The sequence below is a fragment of the Chamaea fasciata genome, unplaced genomic scaffold (genome assembly GCF_029207755.1).
Source record: "Chamaea fasciata isolate MVZ Bird 193981 ecotype frontalis unplaced genomic scaffold, bChaFas1.0.hap1 SCAF_3, whole genome shotgun sequence".
Taxonomy (NCBI): Eukaryota; Metazoa; Chordata; class Aves; order Passeriformes; family Sylviidae; genus Chamaea; species Chamaea fasciata.
Genome location: NW_027094088.1, coordinates 104350007 through 104364684, shown reverse-complemented (window position 1 = coordinate 104364684; position 14678 = coordinate 104350007). Strand labels below are relative to the sequence as shown.

The following is a 14678-nucleotide window of genomic DNA, read 5'->3' as shown; positions in this document are numbered from 1 at the left end:
TTTTCTTCCTAAATGACTTTGTTCTAGGGAAATAAGCTCAGATCCATAAGCATTTTGAGGTTAATTTTCTAAATTGCATTTGAAATTTTAATAGGGATTAAGACTGTCTACCTATCAATATTTAGAAATGCTTTTAAAATGGCCTTGTAGCAAATACATGTTACTATGATTCACTGAAGACCTATGCAATTGTAAATTTTCAAATGTAGCCTTTTAGAAATTTTACTTTTCCCATATTTTAAATGACTTCAGGGATTAATTGGATTATACTTAATATTGCCTTGGAAAAAAGTGAAGAACACTCTTTGTAGAAATGCAGGAAATTCCATTTTAGGAATTAAGTCTGCATCTGACTGCTTTTTTACCACACTGACTTTTCAATTTAATAATCTGCTTTATTGCCTCCTAGTAAACAAAGAAAACCCATTCTGTTCAGTTGTTAATTTGAGTCTTTGTCAAGAAAAGTTTGGTGAGGGACAGACCTGTAATTCATTCAACTTGGTATCTGATGTATCTTCAAAATGCTGGACATAAAAATGGGCATATTTCAGAACCTTTGCAGGGCCAGATCCTGTGTGAGCAGATGAAGAACATCTCTCCATGTGTCTGGTCTCTGCTGTGCAGAAAAATGAAAATCATATGCATCTGTGCTGGTTCTGGCACACGACAGCATCTCATGGAATCTATAGAATTATACTGTGCCGGGTTAGAGAACTCTTTCAGATTTACAGCCTTGAGTAGTGTCATTTAACTGCCTTATTTTTCTTCTGTGTTTGTTTTTCTGTAGCCGCCTCGCTATCATCGACCTTTCAGGGGTTCTGACTTTCCTGGAGCTGGATGCGCGGGCTGCAGACAGCGCGGGACAGCGGGAGGCGGGCGAGCAGCTGAGACTGGAGCGCAAGGACGTCTGGGATATGAAATGGGCCAAGGACAACCCCGATTTGTTCGCCATGATGGAGAAAACAAGGATGTATGTTTTCAGAAACTTGGATCCGGAGGTAAATTTCAGCACATATAAACTACTCGTTTTAAAAAATTCACTCTCAAGTTAATGGCTCTTCCTTAAATAGTATTATTCGTGTGCTTACCATTCAGTCCTGCAAGTCTGTTTTTATATAAACTTGCCTCAGGAAACCTCAAAATCTTCTCAACTCTCACGTGGGAATGTTGTTTTCGACCAAATAGTTAAAAGGAATGGTCAGTCCTAGAAACATAAAAATGGTGTCATATTTTTCTTAAATGTATGAGATTTTCAGGAGCATATTTTTCTGTATGCTTTGGAGTACATAAATGCAATTTTAGTAAACATACTTGTCAAACAGTTCTGTTGAATCTAAATATTGGCGGGTGTTATTCTATTTCTCAAAATTTAGTTGCAGAAAACATGAGGATTTTTAATGATGTCCGTGTTTACAGAACAGTCAATAATGTTAATGATTCTTGTATTTGTTTCTTGTTGAAAGTGCAAGCATATCCTGGTATGGAGAAGAATGTATCTATATATGTATACTTAACAGATTTGATTAGGATTTAGTCAGACAGAATATAAGTTCATTCCTTTGTAACTTATTTAACTTTAAGGAACCTATACAAACATCTGGATATATTTGCAACTTTGAAGATTTAGAAATCAAGTCTGTTCTTCTGGATGAAATACTAAAGGTCAGTATAATTAATTTTATTTTGTAGGAACAGTTGGTGTCTGTCTTAATGATAGATATCTATTCTGTTGGGTGAAAATAAAAGTCACCAGGAATAAAAATATGTTTCTTTATCCATTATGTTAGAATCCTGAACATCCTAACAAAGATTACATCATCAATTTCGAGATTCGGTCATTACGAGACAGTCGAGCATTGATTGAAAAAGTTGGCATTGAGGAATCTTCCCAATTCATAGAAGACAATCCACATCCCAGACTTTGGTAAAATCTACAAGCCAAATTGTTTATATTTGTCTTCTTTTCTATTCTTTTCCTATTCAGACAGATCTAGTATGAAAATAAAAAATCTCAAATTAAAACCAGCTAAAGCAGTATATATTTTTACACACAATCATTTAAGATTTAATGAATGTTGGAGTACCTAGAATATCAGGCATGTGCTGTATCATGATAGTGGGTACAGGGTGTAGGCTCAGGACACCTTTTTGCTCTGTGCTATACAGTGTTCCTTGTGTTTTGGAGGGAATTTGAAGGAAATGAAAAGTTGAAAAAAAGATAACCAAGCTGGTTAAATTAAAATTTATGTATTTGGTATTGAACATTAAAGAGCTTAAAATCCAGTAAAGGGAACACATCAGACTGATAGTATGATAAGAGTAGTTTGAGTAGCATTTGGACAGGCCATGAAGGACAGAAATGAGGAGGGCTGGGTGTAGTAATGCAGCCCACACACCCAGCAGGTGTTTCCATATAGGGAAAGTTTGAGGCATACCCTTTAAGGTAAAGAACTTAGATTCTTCCATACCTTCCTGAGAAAGATTGGCTCAGGGCCAAGAGAGAAGTGTCTATTGGATTTTGTCACTGTTCTTCAAACTCTGTATCCCTCTCTATTCGCTGTCAGCGTTATCCGTCCTAAAATATTGAGTATTTAAGAAAGAACACAAAAGGAAGTAAAGGGTTTTCTTGATGTGTTCGCAAGGTTTATCAGGCGTCTGTGTGTACCTTATTATTTGTTTTCTGCAACATTTTGTTGCTTTGTTATTTTTCGTTCTGAAACCTTTTGATTTACAAAACATCTTGGAGGAGCAGTCTTGCTCAAATTACTATAGCCACTTTTCTGCAAGTCTGGACCCTCAGAGTGTGGAGTCAAACCCACAGCTGGGTATGCTGTGTTCCCATGCAGCATCTCAGAAGTAATTTGAGAAATGGAGACAGTGGCATGCTTAAACTAAACGTGGCTCAGCTATTAAACTAAAGTTGAAAAGCCTGCAGAGCAGACATGTGAGAGTAAACCTGTGAAAACAGGAGTGCTGGAAATCTGTTTAATATCCCAACTTGGAAGGGCTGGAAGAGTAAGGAAGAGTAAAGGCCTCAGTAGATAATTTAATGAAAAGTCAGTGCAGAACCTAAAACTTCATTGACAAATTCCTTGGTGGAGAGAAATTCTCTTTAACTCTCTGGAGACTGTTTACTTATCTGTACCTTTCTGTAGTAATTTTGGCTCTGTTTTGAAGCTAAATGGTCTCTTGCAGTATTGGATGCTTAGCTTGCATTGGGGGGTTGGAGAGTTCAATGTTAAATATGATGATTCAGAGATGAATTTAGAGTTGCTGAAAGACTGGACAAGACATCTTGCTTTAAAACTTTGCCCCAAAAAACCATTCCTTCCTATCTACTTGTGCCTTTGTCTCTAGAATGTTCATTTTGAAAACCAGGATTTCCTAGTTACATATTAAAATAATACTATAATTTTATTAGCTTGAGTGTGTAGGGTAAAATTTTGGTGTTCTGAGTCTTCATTTTTAAAAATGTCTTGAACTAGCTGAAGATTTTTGGAGCTTTGAAATTGTTCATGCTTTTTTTGCTAGTACCATCTATTCACTTAATATAAAATGACTATTAATTTTGCAAGTCTGTGTCTCAGTAAAAGTTCTATATCATAAAATCACAAAATATATGTCAAATTATGTTTACCTTGCTCCAGAATTGCCATGTATTTTATTTTTATTATGAGAGAAAATATGTCACATATTTATGAAGAAGTGATGGATTAGAAGTGCTGGATATAAAGCCAGTATATTCCAGATCAGAACAAAACAGTGACCTTGCTTCTAGAATGACGTGAATCATTCTGAAACCAGGGTGATGTGTAGCAGATCAATTGGCTTCTTTGATTTCAGTGATGAACACTTGAGTTTAAGTGATACCAACCTCAAATTGATTAAAAATACAGAGCTGATACTGCCTAAGCATGGCTTAGGTCATTGAATACAGCAGTAATAGTAGTGGCTTTGTCTGTGCCTTACTGCGCCGAGTTTGTTTCACTATGTCAATAAGGCAGTCTAAATTTTAAATAGCCTTATTTTTGCAGGAAAATTCTAGAGCTCATTCAAGCACCTGATGCACACAGGTTGGCCTGAATTCCCTATTTGCAGAACTAACCAATGGGGCAGTACCTGTTTACAAGGTGCCCCAAAGTCCCTGCTCTCCCAGACTGCTGTCCTGGCAGGAATATCCAGATGGATCAGAAGGATCATTTATTTGTCATGGCCAGTGTAGCTGGAGGCACTTAGACTGAGGCTGCCATCAAGGCTTAAAGTTTCAACAAATGCATAGGGAGAAATAAATAAATGAAACTGCACTGAGACCAGCAACACATTTCACATAACTGTAACAGTCAAATCCTGCCCATTCCTCCCAAGCCGGTGTCCATCTGAACAGCTGAACTGAGCAAGTACCAGGTAGATCACAGAATGTATTAGGAAAAAACACATGACTGTATTAAGATTAGCTAGTAAACAATAAATTGCAACAACTCGTATGTCTTCTTTAAATAATTACTAGTTAAATGTAGTATCCTCATTTAATTTATTCTATAGCTGCTTTTCTATCTGCTGTGTTTGTTTTTCACACAGGCGCCTCCTGGCTGAAGCTGCTCTTCAGAAGCTAGATCTGCAGACGGCTGAACAAGCCTTTGTGCGGTGCAAAGATTATCAAGGCATTAAGTTTGTGAAGCGCCTGGGCAATCTGCAGAGCGAGTCCATGAAGCAAGCAGAAGTGACAGCCTATTTTAGCAGATTTGAAGAAGCTGAAAGAATGTATCTGGATATGGACAGAAGGTAATTGCTCGTAAACATCTCAGCAGTAAATAAAGAAAAAAATGTCTGGGGAAAAAAAAGCATTCCTTAATCAGGAATGGCTGTTTTCTCTGGAGAGTCTTTACCACTTTCTGCAAAAACATAAAAGCATCAGATGGAGAGAATTTTGGTTTATCCATAGATAACTAGTTCTGTATGTAAACCAGTGCATTCCAGACTGTTTACAGAACCTTGGCTGCTCTAGGTAGTGCTGTGCTTTATAGACTTTTTTTCACGAGTATTTTGTTGGTATTTCAACTGGGATTCCAAAAATACAAACAATCTTAAATAATGTTTAATTTATGTGGTGTTGCTCTGGTCTAGTATCCAAGTATGCATTCTTCTCAATTACGTACACAAACACCAGAGTTTTTAATGAACTGTAATCTTTGGAGAGACAGAAGGACTCTGGATGAAACTGTGAAACATTGAAACCAATCAGTGTAATTTTTGCTTAGGAATGAAAACAAAAAAAGCAAAATTTTAGTATTGCTGGGAATATAAATTAACACTAAGTAATTATCTAGAGCACTGTCTCTGCTGAAAAAGGATAATGAGAAATCAGCAGCAGTTGTGCAGTGTAGCCTGTAGATGGTGGTCAAACATGGAGAAACATGAATCACTTAGGCACATGTGAAATTTTTAAGCTTTGATTAATGGAGCCATGAAAAACAGTAGAGAATGATAGAGAAAAAAAAGTAGTTATTATTTCATGCTGTAAGAATGAAAGTAAGGGGGGTCAGGGTGACAGGGCAGAGGGAGAAGGCAGGAGCCAGGGAGAGATGCCCAATAGAGCCTGGCAATGAAAACTTCCTTGCATGTTGTTAATTAGTTGATTAGTTAATTAAAGCCAGTTTGATGGTTTGGGGATGTGGGCTGCCTCCTAAGCACTTCAGTCACACTGCAACCCCCAATTTTAGATATGGCATATTCCTTTTCACATGGCTGAAGAGAAATTTGGACATAGAATTGCAGAAGTCAAACCAGTAAACTTTTTTGTTTACTGGTTTCAACTTTCACAACTAGGAAAATCCTGATAAGGACCTACCATAAATCGCACTGAAATAAACACATTTTTCAAATAAAATTTTAATGTTTTTAGATCGATGATCTTAGTTGACTGCATTGATTTTCTAGTGCCTTCCTTAATTTACTTATAAGTTGAGGGTATTTTTAAAAGAAGGGCATAGGTTTCTCCCATTTATTTTCTATGCACCTGCAGAATTACTTTTAAATGAGGTAATATAGAATTCTGTTTGGTGAAAAAAACATGCGAGACACACAGTGAGTCATATGTATGCATGAATAATAAAAAGGAAAAAATATGGCTGAGTCCTCTCTCCTTTATCCAAAATAACCCTGAGTCTGGAAGAGAAGTCTCTGAAATCCATTTTATTACATCTCAGCTTTAGCCACCATTATTCGTATTTGTTGCTTCTTGGTCTTTCCCCTCACCTTCCTTCTGCTTTTTGCCTTTTGCAGCTGCTGCCATCTCTTGTAGTGGTCAGCAGTGAAAGATTCAGAACAGAGTAAGAGGGAACCTAAAGTAACATCAGCCCAACTGTCTCACTTATTTAACTCCTCGCACAGGATTGTGGCTGATAATGAAGTGCATATGTTTGATATAACCTGTGAGCTCTCTTGAATATTTGCTTTGATGGCATAGTGTTTACACTGTAACCAAGTTATCTGGGATCACTCTGATACCTGCATTGCAGGTTAAGAACACGCCAATACTTTGGGATGCTTTTCTTGAGATTTTTGTTGCCTCTTTTGTTGTGTTTGACTTTTCCCTGCTGTTTCTGTTCAGAGATCTTGCCATTGGGCTGAGGATTAAACTGGGGGATTGGTTCCGGGTGCTGCAGCTGCTGAGAACAGGCTCGGGGCACTCGGACGATGCGCTCCTGGAGCAGGCACACAACGCCATCGGAGACTACTTCGCAGACAGGCAGAAATGGTATGTTCTGTGAAGGAACCAGGAGTAAGGAACTCACAAAGGAAATGATTAAACTGATGACAAGACTTAATTTATGAGGAGAGCCAGATATCAGGAAAGTCAGGATGCAGTACATTGGATAATTTTGGAATAATGAGATTTAGCTCACACCTTTATGGGTCCATGATATGATAAACAGAGAGCTGTTGATCAGCTACCTAGAGGGTGAAGGTGATATAAATTTCTGCTTTGCCAGAAGTCTGTCTGCTTCAAAGGAAGGGAAGGAAAGAGAAATACCTAAACAGTTATATTAGGCTGGATATAGAAAGTATTAAAAAAACCAAAAGGGATTAAAAGCAAAACAAATGAGAGGCTCTAAGTTAGAGATACAATTTAATAGAAAAATAAAAAAAAAAAAAAGAAAAGGAAGTAAAATAAAATAGATGCAATAATACAAAAGACCACTGACAGAGTCAGAATACAACCTGAGCGGAGTGATGGAAGCAGTCCAGATGAGGTGGTCTTCCTGAAGCAGTGATCTTGTAGAAAGGTCTGGTAGCTCAGGTCCTCTGGGAATCTAGTGGGTACACGCCTCTCTGGTGTTCAGAGTTTCAGCTTATATCCAGGCTGGAATGCTTGGTTCCTCCCTCTGGGCGGAGCATCTCGCAATGGGATGGTGAGTCATTTGATAAGGCCTGATGGGCCCATTTGCAGGAGGTAGTCCAGGAGGGGGTTATCTGTGAGCTGTGTAGCAAAGGTGCTGATGGGCCCATTAACAGAAGATAAGCCAGAGTGGAGGAGGCAGGGAGCACTGTCTCACCTGGTTTCAACAGTTCATGAAGATGGTGATAGAATATACTTCAACCCAGGACACTAACCATCAGTGAATTTTCTAAAATGCTTCAAACCACAAATATTTGAGATGGTCCAGAGTTCTCTGACCTGGATCTACCTCCAGCTGTTGCCCGAACTGGGCACCCAAGGAAGATTTTAAGGGCTGTGCATACCCGTAATGGTATTTCTCCAGAACACATTTTGCAGGTGCTTACTGAGCCAGAGGTAATGTCTTCATAGCTAATAACTTGCAGGGGATTCTTTTTATGAATGTTTCTTGTTACCTTCTAAGCCCATGAGTTCCACAGCTCCACTATGTATTGCCATTATCCAAACTGTATTGCCACAATGCAGCCTAAAACTTGTGATTAGATTTTGCAAGTTGAGTTTTAGCTGCTTTAGGTAATTTTGGAGAATAGTCTTGGAGGTCTCAGTGTTTGCATTTCAAAATACGGAAGCACAACAGTAAAGCCCTTTTCTGAAGTTTAGGTGTAAGTTAGCCCTTTTCTGAAGTTTAGGTGTAAGTTTTCCATTGCCTGCCCTCATCTCTATAGATGTGGGAATATAGCTTTAAGAATTCCTTGACTTCCTAATCTTATGCTAGTCAGAGAATCAATATTGCTACACTTTTAATATAATGATCTGTGAAAATTAAAGTTTTTAGTGCATTTTGGAAAAACAATGAAATTCTAGCTATGAAACTTTTTAAGCAAAGTTATCTATTTAAAATAATGTGATTTTAAATTTAGAGATGCAGAAGGCTTACAAAATTAAAAACTGCTTTTGTGCTTATACATCAGAAGCCACCACATTTTTTTGTCCTATTAGGTTGAATGCTGTACAGTACTATGTCCAAGGACAAAACCAGGAACGTTTAGCTGAGTGTTACTACATGCTAGAAGACTACCAAGGACTGGAGAATTTGGCCAACTCACTTCCAGAGAATCATAAATTGCTCCCTGTAAGCAAAAAGCACCTTTATTGTTCATTGTCTTATACTCAAATATTTATTTAAAATTTCCATCTTGTGAGGGTTAAGAACAAGAGAAAGAACGCAGTGTATGACCTACTCAAGTGCAATGGTGTTACTGTGGTATCGATCTCTAGTATTACTGTTATTTTCATAGTCCATCACTCTTCCTTTCCCTTACTGTCCCAGTTCCCCAGAAAGACCTGACTGACAATACTCTAAAAGGAGGGAAGTAGATGGGATAGGGTGTTAGGATATATAGGTGTACAGGGTATAGGTGTGTATATGTAGCAGGATATTACCTTTTAAATAATAGCTAATTTAAAACTATGCTGTGATTTACTTAATTCAAAATGCTTGAAAAATGCAAAACATGCTCTTTTAATGCCTTTTCCAGTAAACCAGTACATAGCATTTTCTTTTAACCTCATTGTAATAGCTTTCTTGAATTTAGAAGCAGTGTGTGAGATGTTCTAAAGATTTACAACAATGCTTGGTGCCTTCACAGGATCTATGAAGCAAACTACCCATTCTCCACCCTCTGACTTAAATTAACCAACCAAGAATACTGATGTTGCTGCACAATGTACAAAAAATGCAGAAGTGAATTTAATAAAGTGCTGATGCTTTTTGCAGGATATAGCTTATATGTTTGTGAGAGTGGGGATGTGTGAACAAGCTGTGTCAGCCTTTCTGAAATGTAATCGACCAAAGGATGCCGTGGATACCTGTGTGCATCTCAACCAGGTAAAACAGCAGGAGATCATCTGTAATCATACCAGTTTAACAGTGAGATTTCTATCCTAATGCCCAGTGGAAAACAAATCCTTGTTAAGTGTCAGATGATTTGTCATAGTTTCTGGAAAATTCATACTTTGGTGCTTAGAGCCAGTTCTCTGAGATAAAGATTAGACCACTGGAGGGGCAGTGCAAAGCTACGTGCAGGGTGTGTGGGCAGCATGCTCAGCATACAGACATATGTAGTCTCTGTGGAGCTAGACTGTGCTGCCTCCTGATGGAATAGGACAAGACTGGATAAGAGATAGATGGCTATTCTGGATATTTTCCACATCCCCCTCCTTTGTATAGAGGCAAATGGATTTGTGACTGCATGTGGATGTAGCTGGAAAAGGCTGAGCTGGAAACTGATCTGCATGTTTATAACTAGGGCTGTTTCTTGGTATGACTTAACCTGTGCAAATGTCTGTGTCAACACAAATAAGTGAAAAACTGAGGGTGGCTATGAGGAACTCAATGGATGGGAATAGCAGGACTGACTAGGGCTGGCCTTATGTGAACAATTTCTTAGTTTATGGATCTGAAGAGCTATTAGGTGTGAGATTCAGTTAAGACCTCAGTCCTGCCAAAACTTTTCATCTGGGGCAAACACAGTAGCCAAACCATTGAAGATCAGGAAAATTCAAAGACAAAATGAGGTGTATAGAAGGATAAGTGTTACTGTGTGCTTTAAGCTTCTGGGCTGAGGTCCTCTTTTTGACATGCTTTTGAGAGTCTGGTTTAAGTAATATCAGAAGTGTTGAAATCCACGTGTCCAGCTATGAGCTGCAGTGAAATGATCTTGCACAGCTTTTACAAAAGTAGAAGGAACTGTTTTGTATGTGGTTTTGGACAGAGGTCCATTTTTTTTTTCACTATTGCTGCATCACATGATTTGCAATGATGTAAGCATTTGTATTCTTTTGCTTTTTAGGTTAATTTTATAGTAGTCTAGTTCAAAATGGTGATGAAACATTGCGCACAAATGCTCCAGTCTGTTCATGGATAACCAGTTTGTTCTGAGAGTGTATTTGAAAAAATGAGATTAATAATTGTCTCCTTTAATTTCTAGTGGAATAAAGCTGTGGAGCTGGCTAAAAATCACAATATGAAAGAGATTGGATCCTTGTTAGCCAGATATGCAAGTCATTTACTGGAAAAGAATAAAATCCTTGATGCTATAGAACTCTATCGTAAAGCCAATTATTTCTTTGAAGCTGCTAAGCTCATGTTCAAGGTACTGCAGGTTTTATTTTTATGTCAAATAACTGGGTTTTTTGAACTAGCTCTTACTATTTCCATGCTACTTTTATTCTCTTGGGGTTATTTTAGTTTTAACATTGTGTAGGCAATAAAAGGATGTCACACAAACCACCTATATATTTATTTTGAGACTTTCACTTCAGTAAGAGATTAACTGCACCTCAGAAAAGGTCCTGATGCCCTGCATTGCCTAGTAAAAGTATGGTAGACTGGCCTGGGGTGCAACGTCCACATTATTTTAGATATCATGGGAGTTAGTTTTGTCTCCTTTTTAAAAAATAAAAAGAAAAGCAATGTCAATAACTAGAACTCACATTCTGGTATTTCTTCGATTAGTTCCTTCAATTAGAAACGGCTGTGATGTGCTTTTAAGATAAAGATGTTGCTTAGATTTGGTTTGGCTGCAGGGATTTCTCGACATAGCTTAAAGTCTTGTAGGAGTGATATGTAATTTTTACAGCAAATATTTATAGCAGTATATATATAATATATGTAACGATCAAAAGCTATTCTTCTTTTCTGGGAAAATCACCAGACCTTATTGAAAGCTATGTATGTGTTTAAAAATTGCTGTTTTTTAGTTTATTTTTATACTAGATCACTAGACTTATACATGGTTACACTGATTTATCCTTCCTGAGAATCTGGCTTTATATATATGTTAGCTAAATAAATACAGAATAATGTGCATACTTCACTGTGACATTTTCATTTATAGTTCTGTTGCAGTCTAAATTATTACATTTAAAGGCAGAATCATTTTTTGGCATGATTTCCTAGGTTTGTATAAGCATACAGTTGTCCAAGAGAATTAAATCCCTTTGTTATTTTTTTAAGATTGCAGATGAAGAGTCAAAGAAAAGGACGAAGCCTTTGCGAGTTAAAAAGCTTTATGTACTATCAGCTTTACTTATGGAACAGTGTCATGAACAAATGCAAAATGCACAAAGGGGAAAAATTAAAGAGAAAAGTTCAGAGGTAGTGTCTTTTTTTTTTTTCCCCTTTCTGAATTCTGGTATCTGCTAGCTAGTCAGAATATAGCAAGCTCTCTTCATGGGAGCCTATCTTTTTTAATAACCCTTTTCCCTGCTAAGAACAAAGCTTTCCTTCAAGCATGTCCCCCCTGAAAAAATATTCTTTTAAGTATTACTTTAAAACATTTAAATTGTATGTATTAATAGATATTTTTCTTTCCAAGTTTAACGTGTTTTTCTTAATGTTTTCACTATAACAATGAAAACCATACTAAGAAACTTCAGACTTTTTTCTTCCTGCAAGACTCTTGTGTCATTTAGGAATGAGTATTGATCCAAAAAGGGTGATCTGTGATTAGATTAAGCGATGTTGCCTGTAATTTAGCAGGGAGATGGCTCCAGATACAGGGGAAGCAAACGGAATTTTTTTTTTTTCTCTGCTCACACGTTCATATGCAGAAATGAAATAGTTTAAACACATTTTTAAGAGCTTTGGTGTTGAAATGCAGTATTAATCCAAACTATGAACCAGTCTGCAGATGTGCACAAAATATATTTGTATCCACACGTATATGATATTTATCTTTGAAAATCTGCACCATATGTTGTGCCTGTGCTCTGTACAGAATGCCAATGCTCACCGTAGGTCCATTTGTATTTTTCCTACTTAAACGGACAGTGGTTTAATCACCAAGTATAGAGAAGCTCTTTTCATATATCCCCATTTCCTGCTGTATCTGTTACATATAAAAAATTACTTGTGATACTGGTTTTCAGAGTGCTTCAGCTTTGGCTGGATTGCTGGAAGAAGATGTTCTTTCTTCAATGAATCGCTTTGCAGACAATGCTTGGCGAGGAGCTGAGGCTTACCACTTTTTCATACTTGCACAAAAACAGCTCTATAAAGGTTCTGCAGATGCGGCACTTAAAACAGGTGAGAATTCATTTTCAACCCTGTAAAGGCAGCACGTAACTTCATTTATAGCTGCCACATTTTTCAGTTCTTAATAAGTCCATAGAATTTAAACCAAAACCATATAATGAATCTAATATGGCTGCAGTCACAATACCTGGAAAGGACTTTGCTGAAGAAAATGCAAATTTTTCCAAATATTACCTGGTAAATTGGTCAAACTCTGTAGATGTTCTGACTGTTTTGTTTCTTTCCCTAAATTATAAGGCATACCTGAATTTACATCAGACCTCCTTGTAGAGCTTCACAAAAAATCTGTGGGAATTAGAGAAAACAACAGCACCTTGTACTTTGTCCAAGTAATGAAGATTTCAAACCCTTCTAATATTTTTAAAATGAACCAACCAACCAACTAAAATAAAGTGTTTCAAGAAGACACCAATTTCCAAGTGAAATCTAAATTTTTTTTAGAGCAGTGCTTTATAATCATGTCAATAAAAAGACTGTGGTTCATTTGGTCCAATTTTTAGAGTTAATACTGTTGTCTAGTAGCAACTATTTCATACAGATGCTTGCACTTCTCAGAAGATGTGTAATGATTTCCTTGGATTTCTTTTTGTCTTTTTTTTAGCTCTTCATTTGCGAGATTATGAAGACATTATTCCTGCAGTTGAAATATATTCCCTTTTGGCACTCTGTGCATGTGCAAACAGAGCATTTTATACTTGTTCAAAAGCCTTTGTTAAATTAGAATCCTTGGAAACTCTTAAGCCAGAGCAGAGGCAACAGTATGAAGACCTTGCTCTAGAGATATTCACAAGATACAGTCCAAAGTATAAAAAAAAACCTGATCTGGATGATGTTCTTGAGAGGTGGGTTTACTTTTTATATGATACTGTAATAACACTATCACTTTTTTCTGCTGTTTGCTGTATTTTGGGTTTTAGGTTTTGCATGTGACCAAATTAATTAAGTTCTTTGCTGCTTAAACCAAATATTGGGCACGAATGAGGGAGGAGTTAGCCAGTTTGGAGGAAGGCAAAACAGCACTTTGTTGTTTGAGCAAATCGACACTGACTGCATTTAAGGAACTGAGCAGAAAGATGTAGCTTCATCTTAAATTGAAATGCTGGTAGACAAAGCCCAGGAGTTTTAGGACCTTTGAGACTGTGTCATGTGACATTAAAGTAAGAATGTTACTCTTTGTATCACCATGGTGTCGAGATGAAAGTGTCAACAAGGGACTGTTTAACCATTATTAACTAAGGGGTCTCCAGCAGTGTTTTGTGAATTACCTAAATGTACTTGGTGTGAAAAGAGCAACATGTGTAGTTAAAATCAGTATGAAGTGCACATTGAAGAGGTAAGTCCTTGGAGTAGCTGTACCCACAACAGGGTGTAGGACATGTTTCCTGCTAAGAGCATGAAACTTGTAAATATGGAAATTGATTGTGAATCAATTTTCTTTTAGCAAACAGGATTTTAACCTGTCTTGATTGATCCCACTATGCAGAATCTCAGTAGCAGGTGTCAAGTTGACCCTTCAGACTTCAAAGGAAGGAGTATAATAGCAATGCAGGTGTCTAATCAGGCCGTACTGTTATAAGGTCTTCACTGCTTTTTTTTCACCCCATCTTTTGGATCTGCTGGTTCTGATTTGTTGACTATATGGTTCTAGGGGTGGGCATTCTCTGGTGTGAAATTTATATAGTTGGTTACATGAACAGTGAAGTGAGCTAGTAACTTCTAATCAACAACTGGTACACCCCATTTTTGTTCTTTCAGCTTTACTCTTTTTTTCTTTTTTTCTTTTTTTTTTTTTTTTTATAGTGAAGATGGTAAACTTCCTGTATGTGTTGCAACAGGAGCCCCCATCCTGGAGTATCGATTCTGGATGTGCAGTGTGTGTAAGCATTGTATGAAAGCCAAAGAAGCAGGCCATTATAATGCCTGTCCTCTCTGCCACAGCCCAGTAAACTGAGGATAAAGACTCTGTATCCACATTTATGACTGCTAAAAACAGCCTCTAAAATGTTACTATCTTTTGAAATATGACTCAGGTACTGTATTGTAGCAGTTAGTGCTGCTATTAGAGAAACATTAAAAAAACTCCAAAACCAAAACAGAAAACCCACATTAGAAACCTTTACTGCTCCTGTTTATCTGAAGAAATTACCATGTAAATAGATTCCATGTTTTGCTACACTTTTA

General features: G+C 37.2%; 1 protein-coding gene across 2 annotated transcripts in view; it reads left to right on the top strand.

Annotated features, from left to right (window-relative positions):
• WDR35 (WD repeat domain 35) overlaps window positions 1-14612 on the top strand; it is a 49322-nt gene extending 34710 nt beyond the window's left edge. For both annotated transcript variants that reach the window (XM_066179976.1, XM_066179977.1), the window contains 12 exons: window positions 788-998; window positions 1582-1662; window positions 1788-1924; window positions 4579-4782; window positions 6611-6757; window positions 8399-8531; window positions 9177-9287; window positions 10390-10554; window positions 11418-11558; window positions 12332-12488; window positions 13099-13339; window positions 14298-14612. In XM_066179976.1, the coding sequence (XP_066036073.1) occupies window positions 788-998; window positions 1582-1662; window positions 1788-1924; window positions 4579-4782; window positions 6611-6757; window positions 8399-8531; window positions 9177-9287; window positions 10390-10554; window positions 11418-11558; window positions 12332-12488; window positions 13099-13339; window positions 14298-14448 (1879 nt within the window). In that variant the 3' untranslated portion in view covers window positions 14449-14612. The remainder of the gene's footprint in view (window positions 1-787; window positions 999-1581; window positions 1663-1787; window positions 1925-4578; window positions 4783-6610; window positions 6758-8398; window positions 8532-9176; window positions 9288-10389; window positions 10555-11417; window positions 11559-12331; window positions 12489-13098; window positions 13340-14297) is intronic.
• Window positions 14613-14678: the final 66 nt, after the last annotated feature.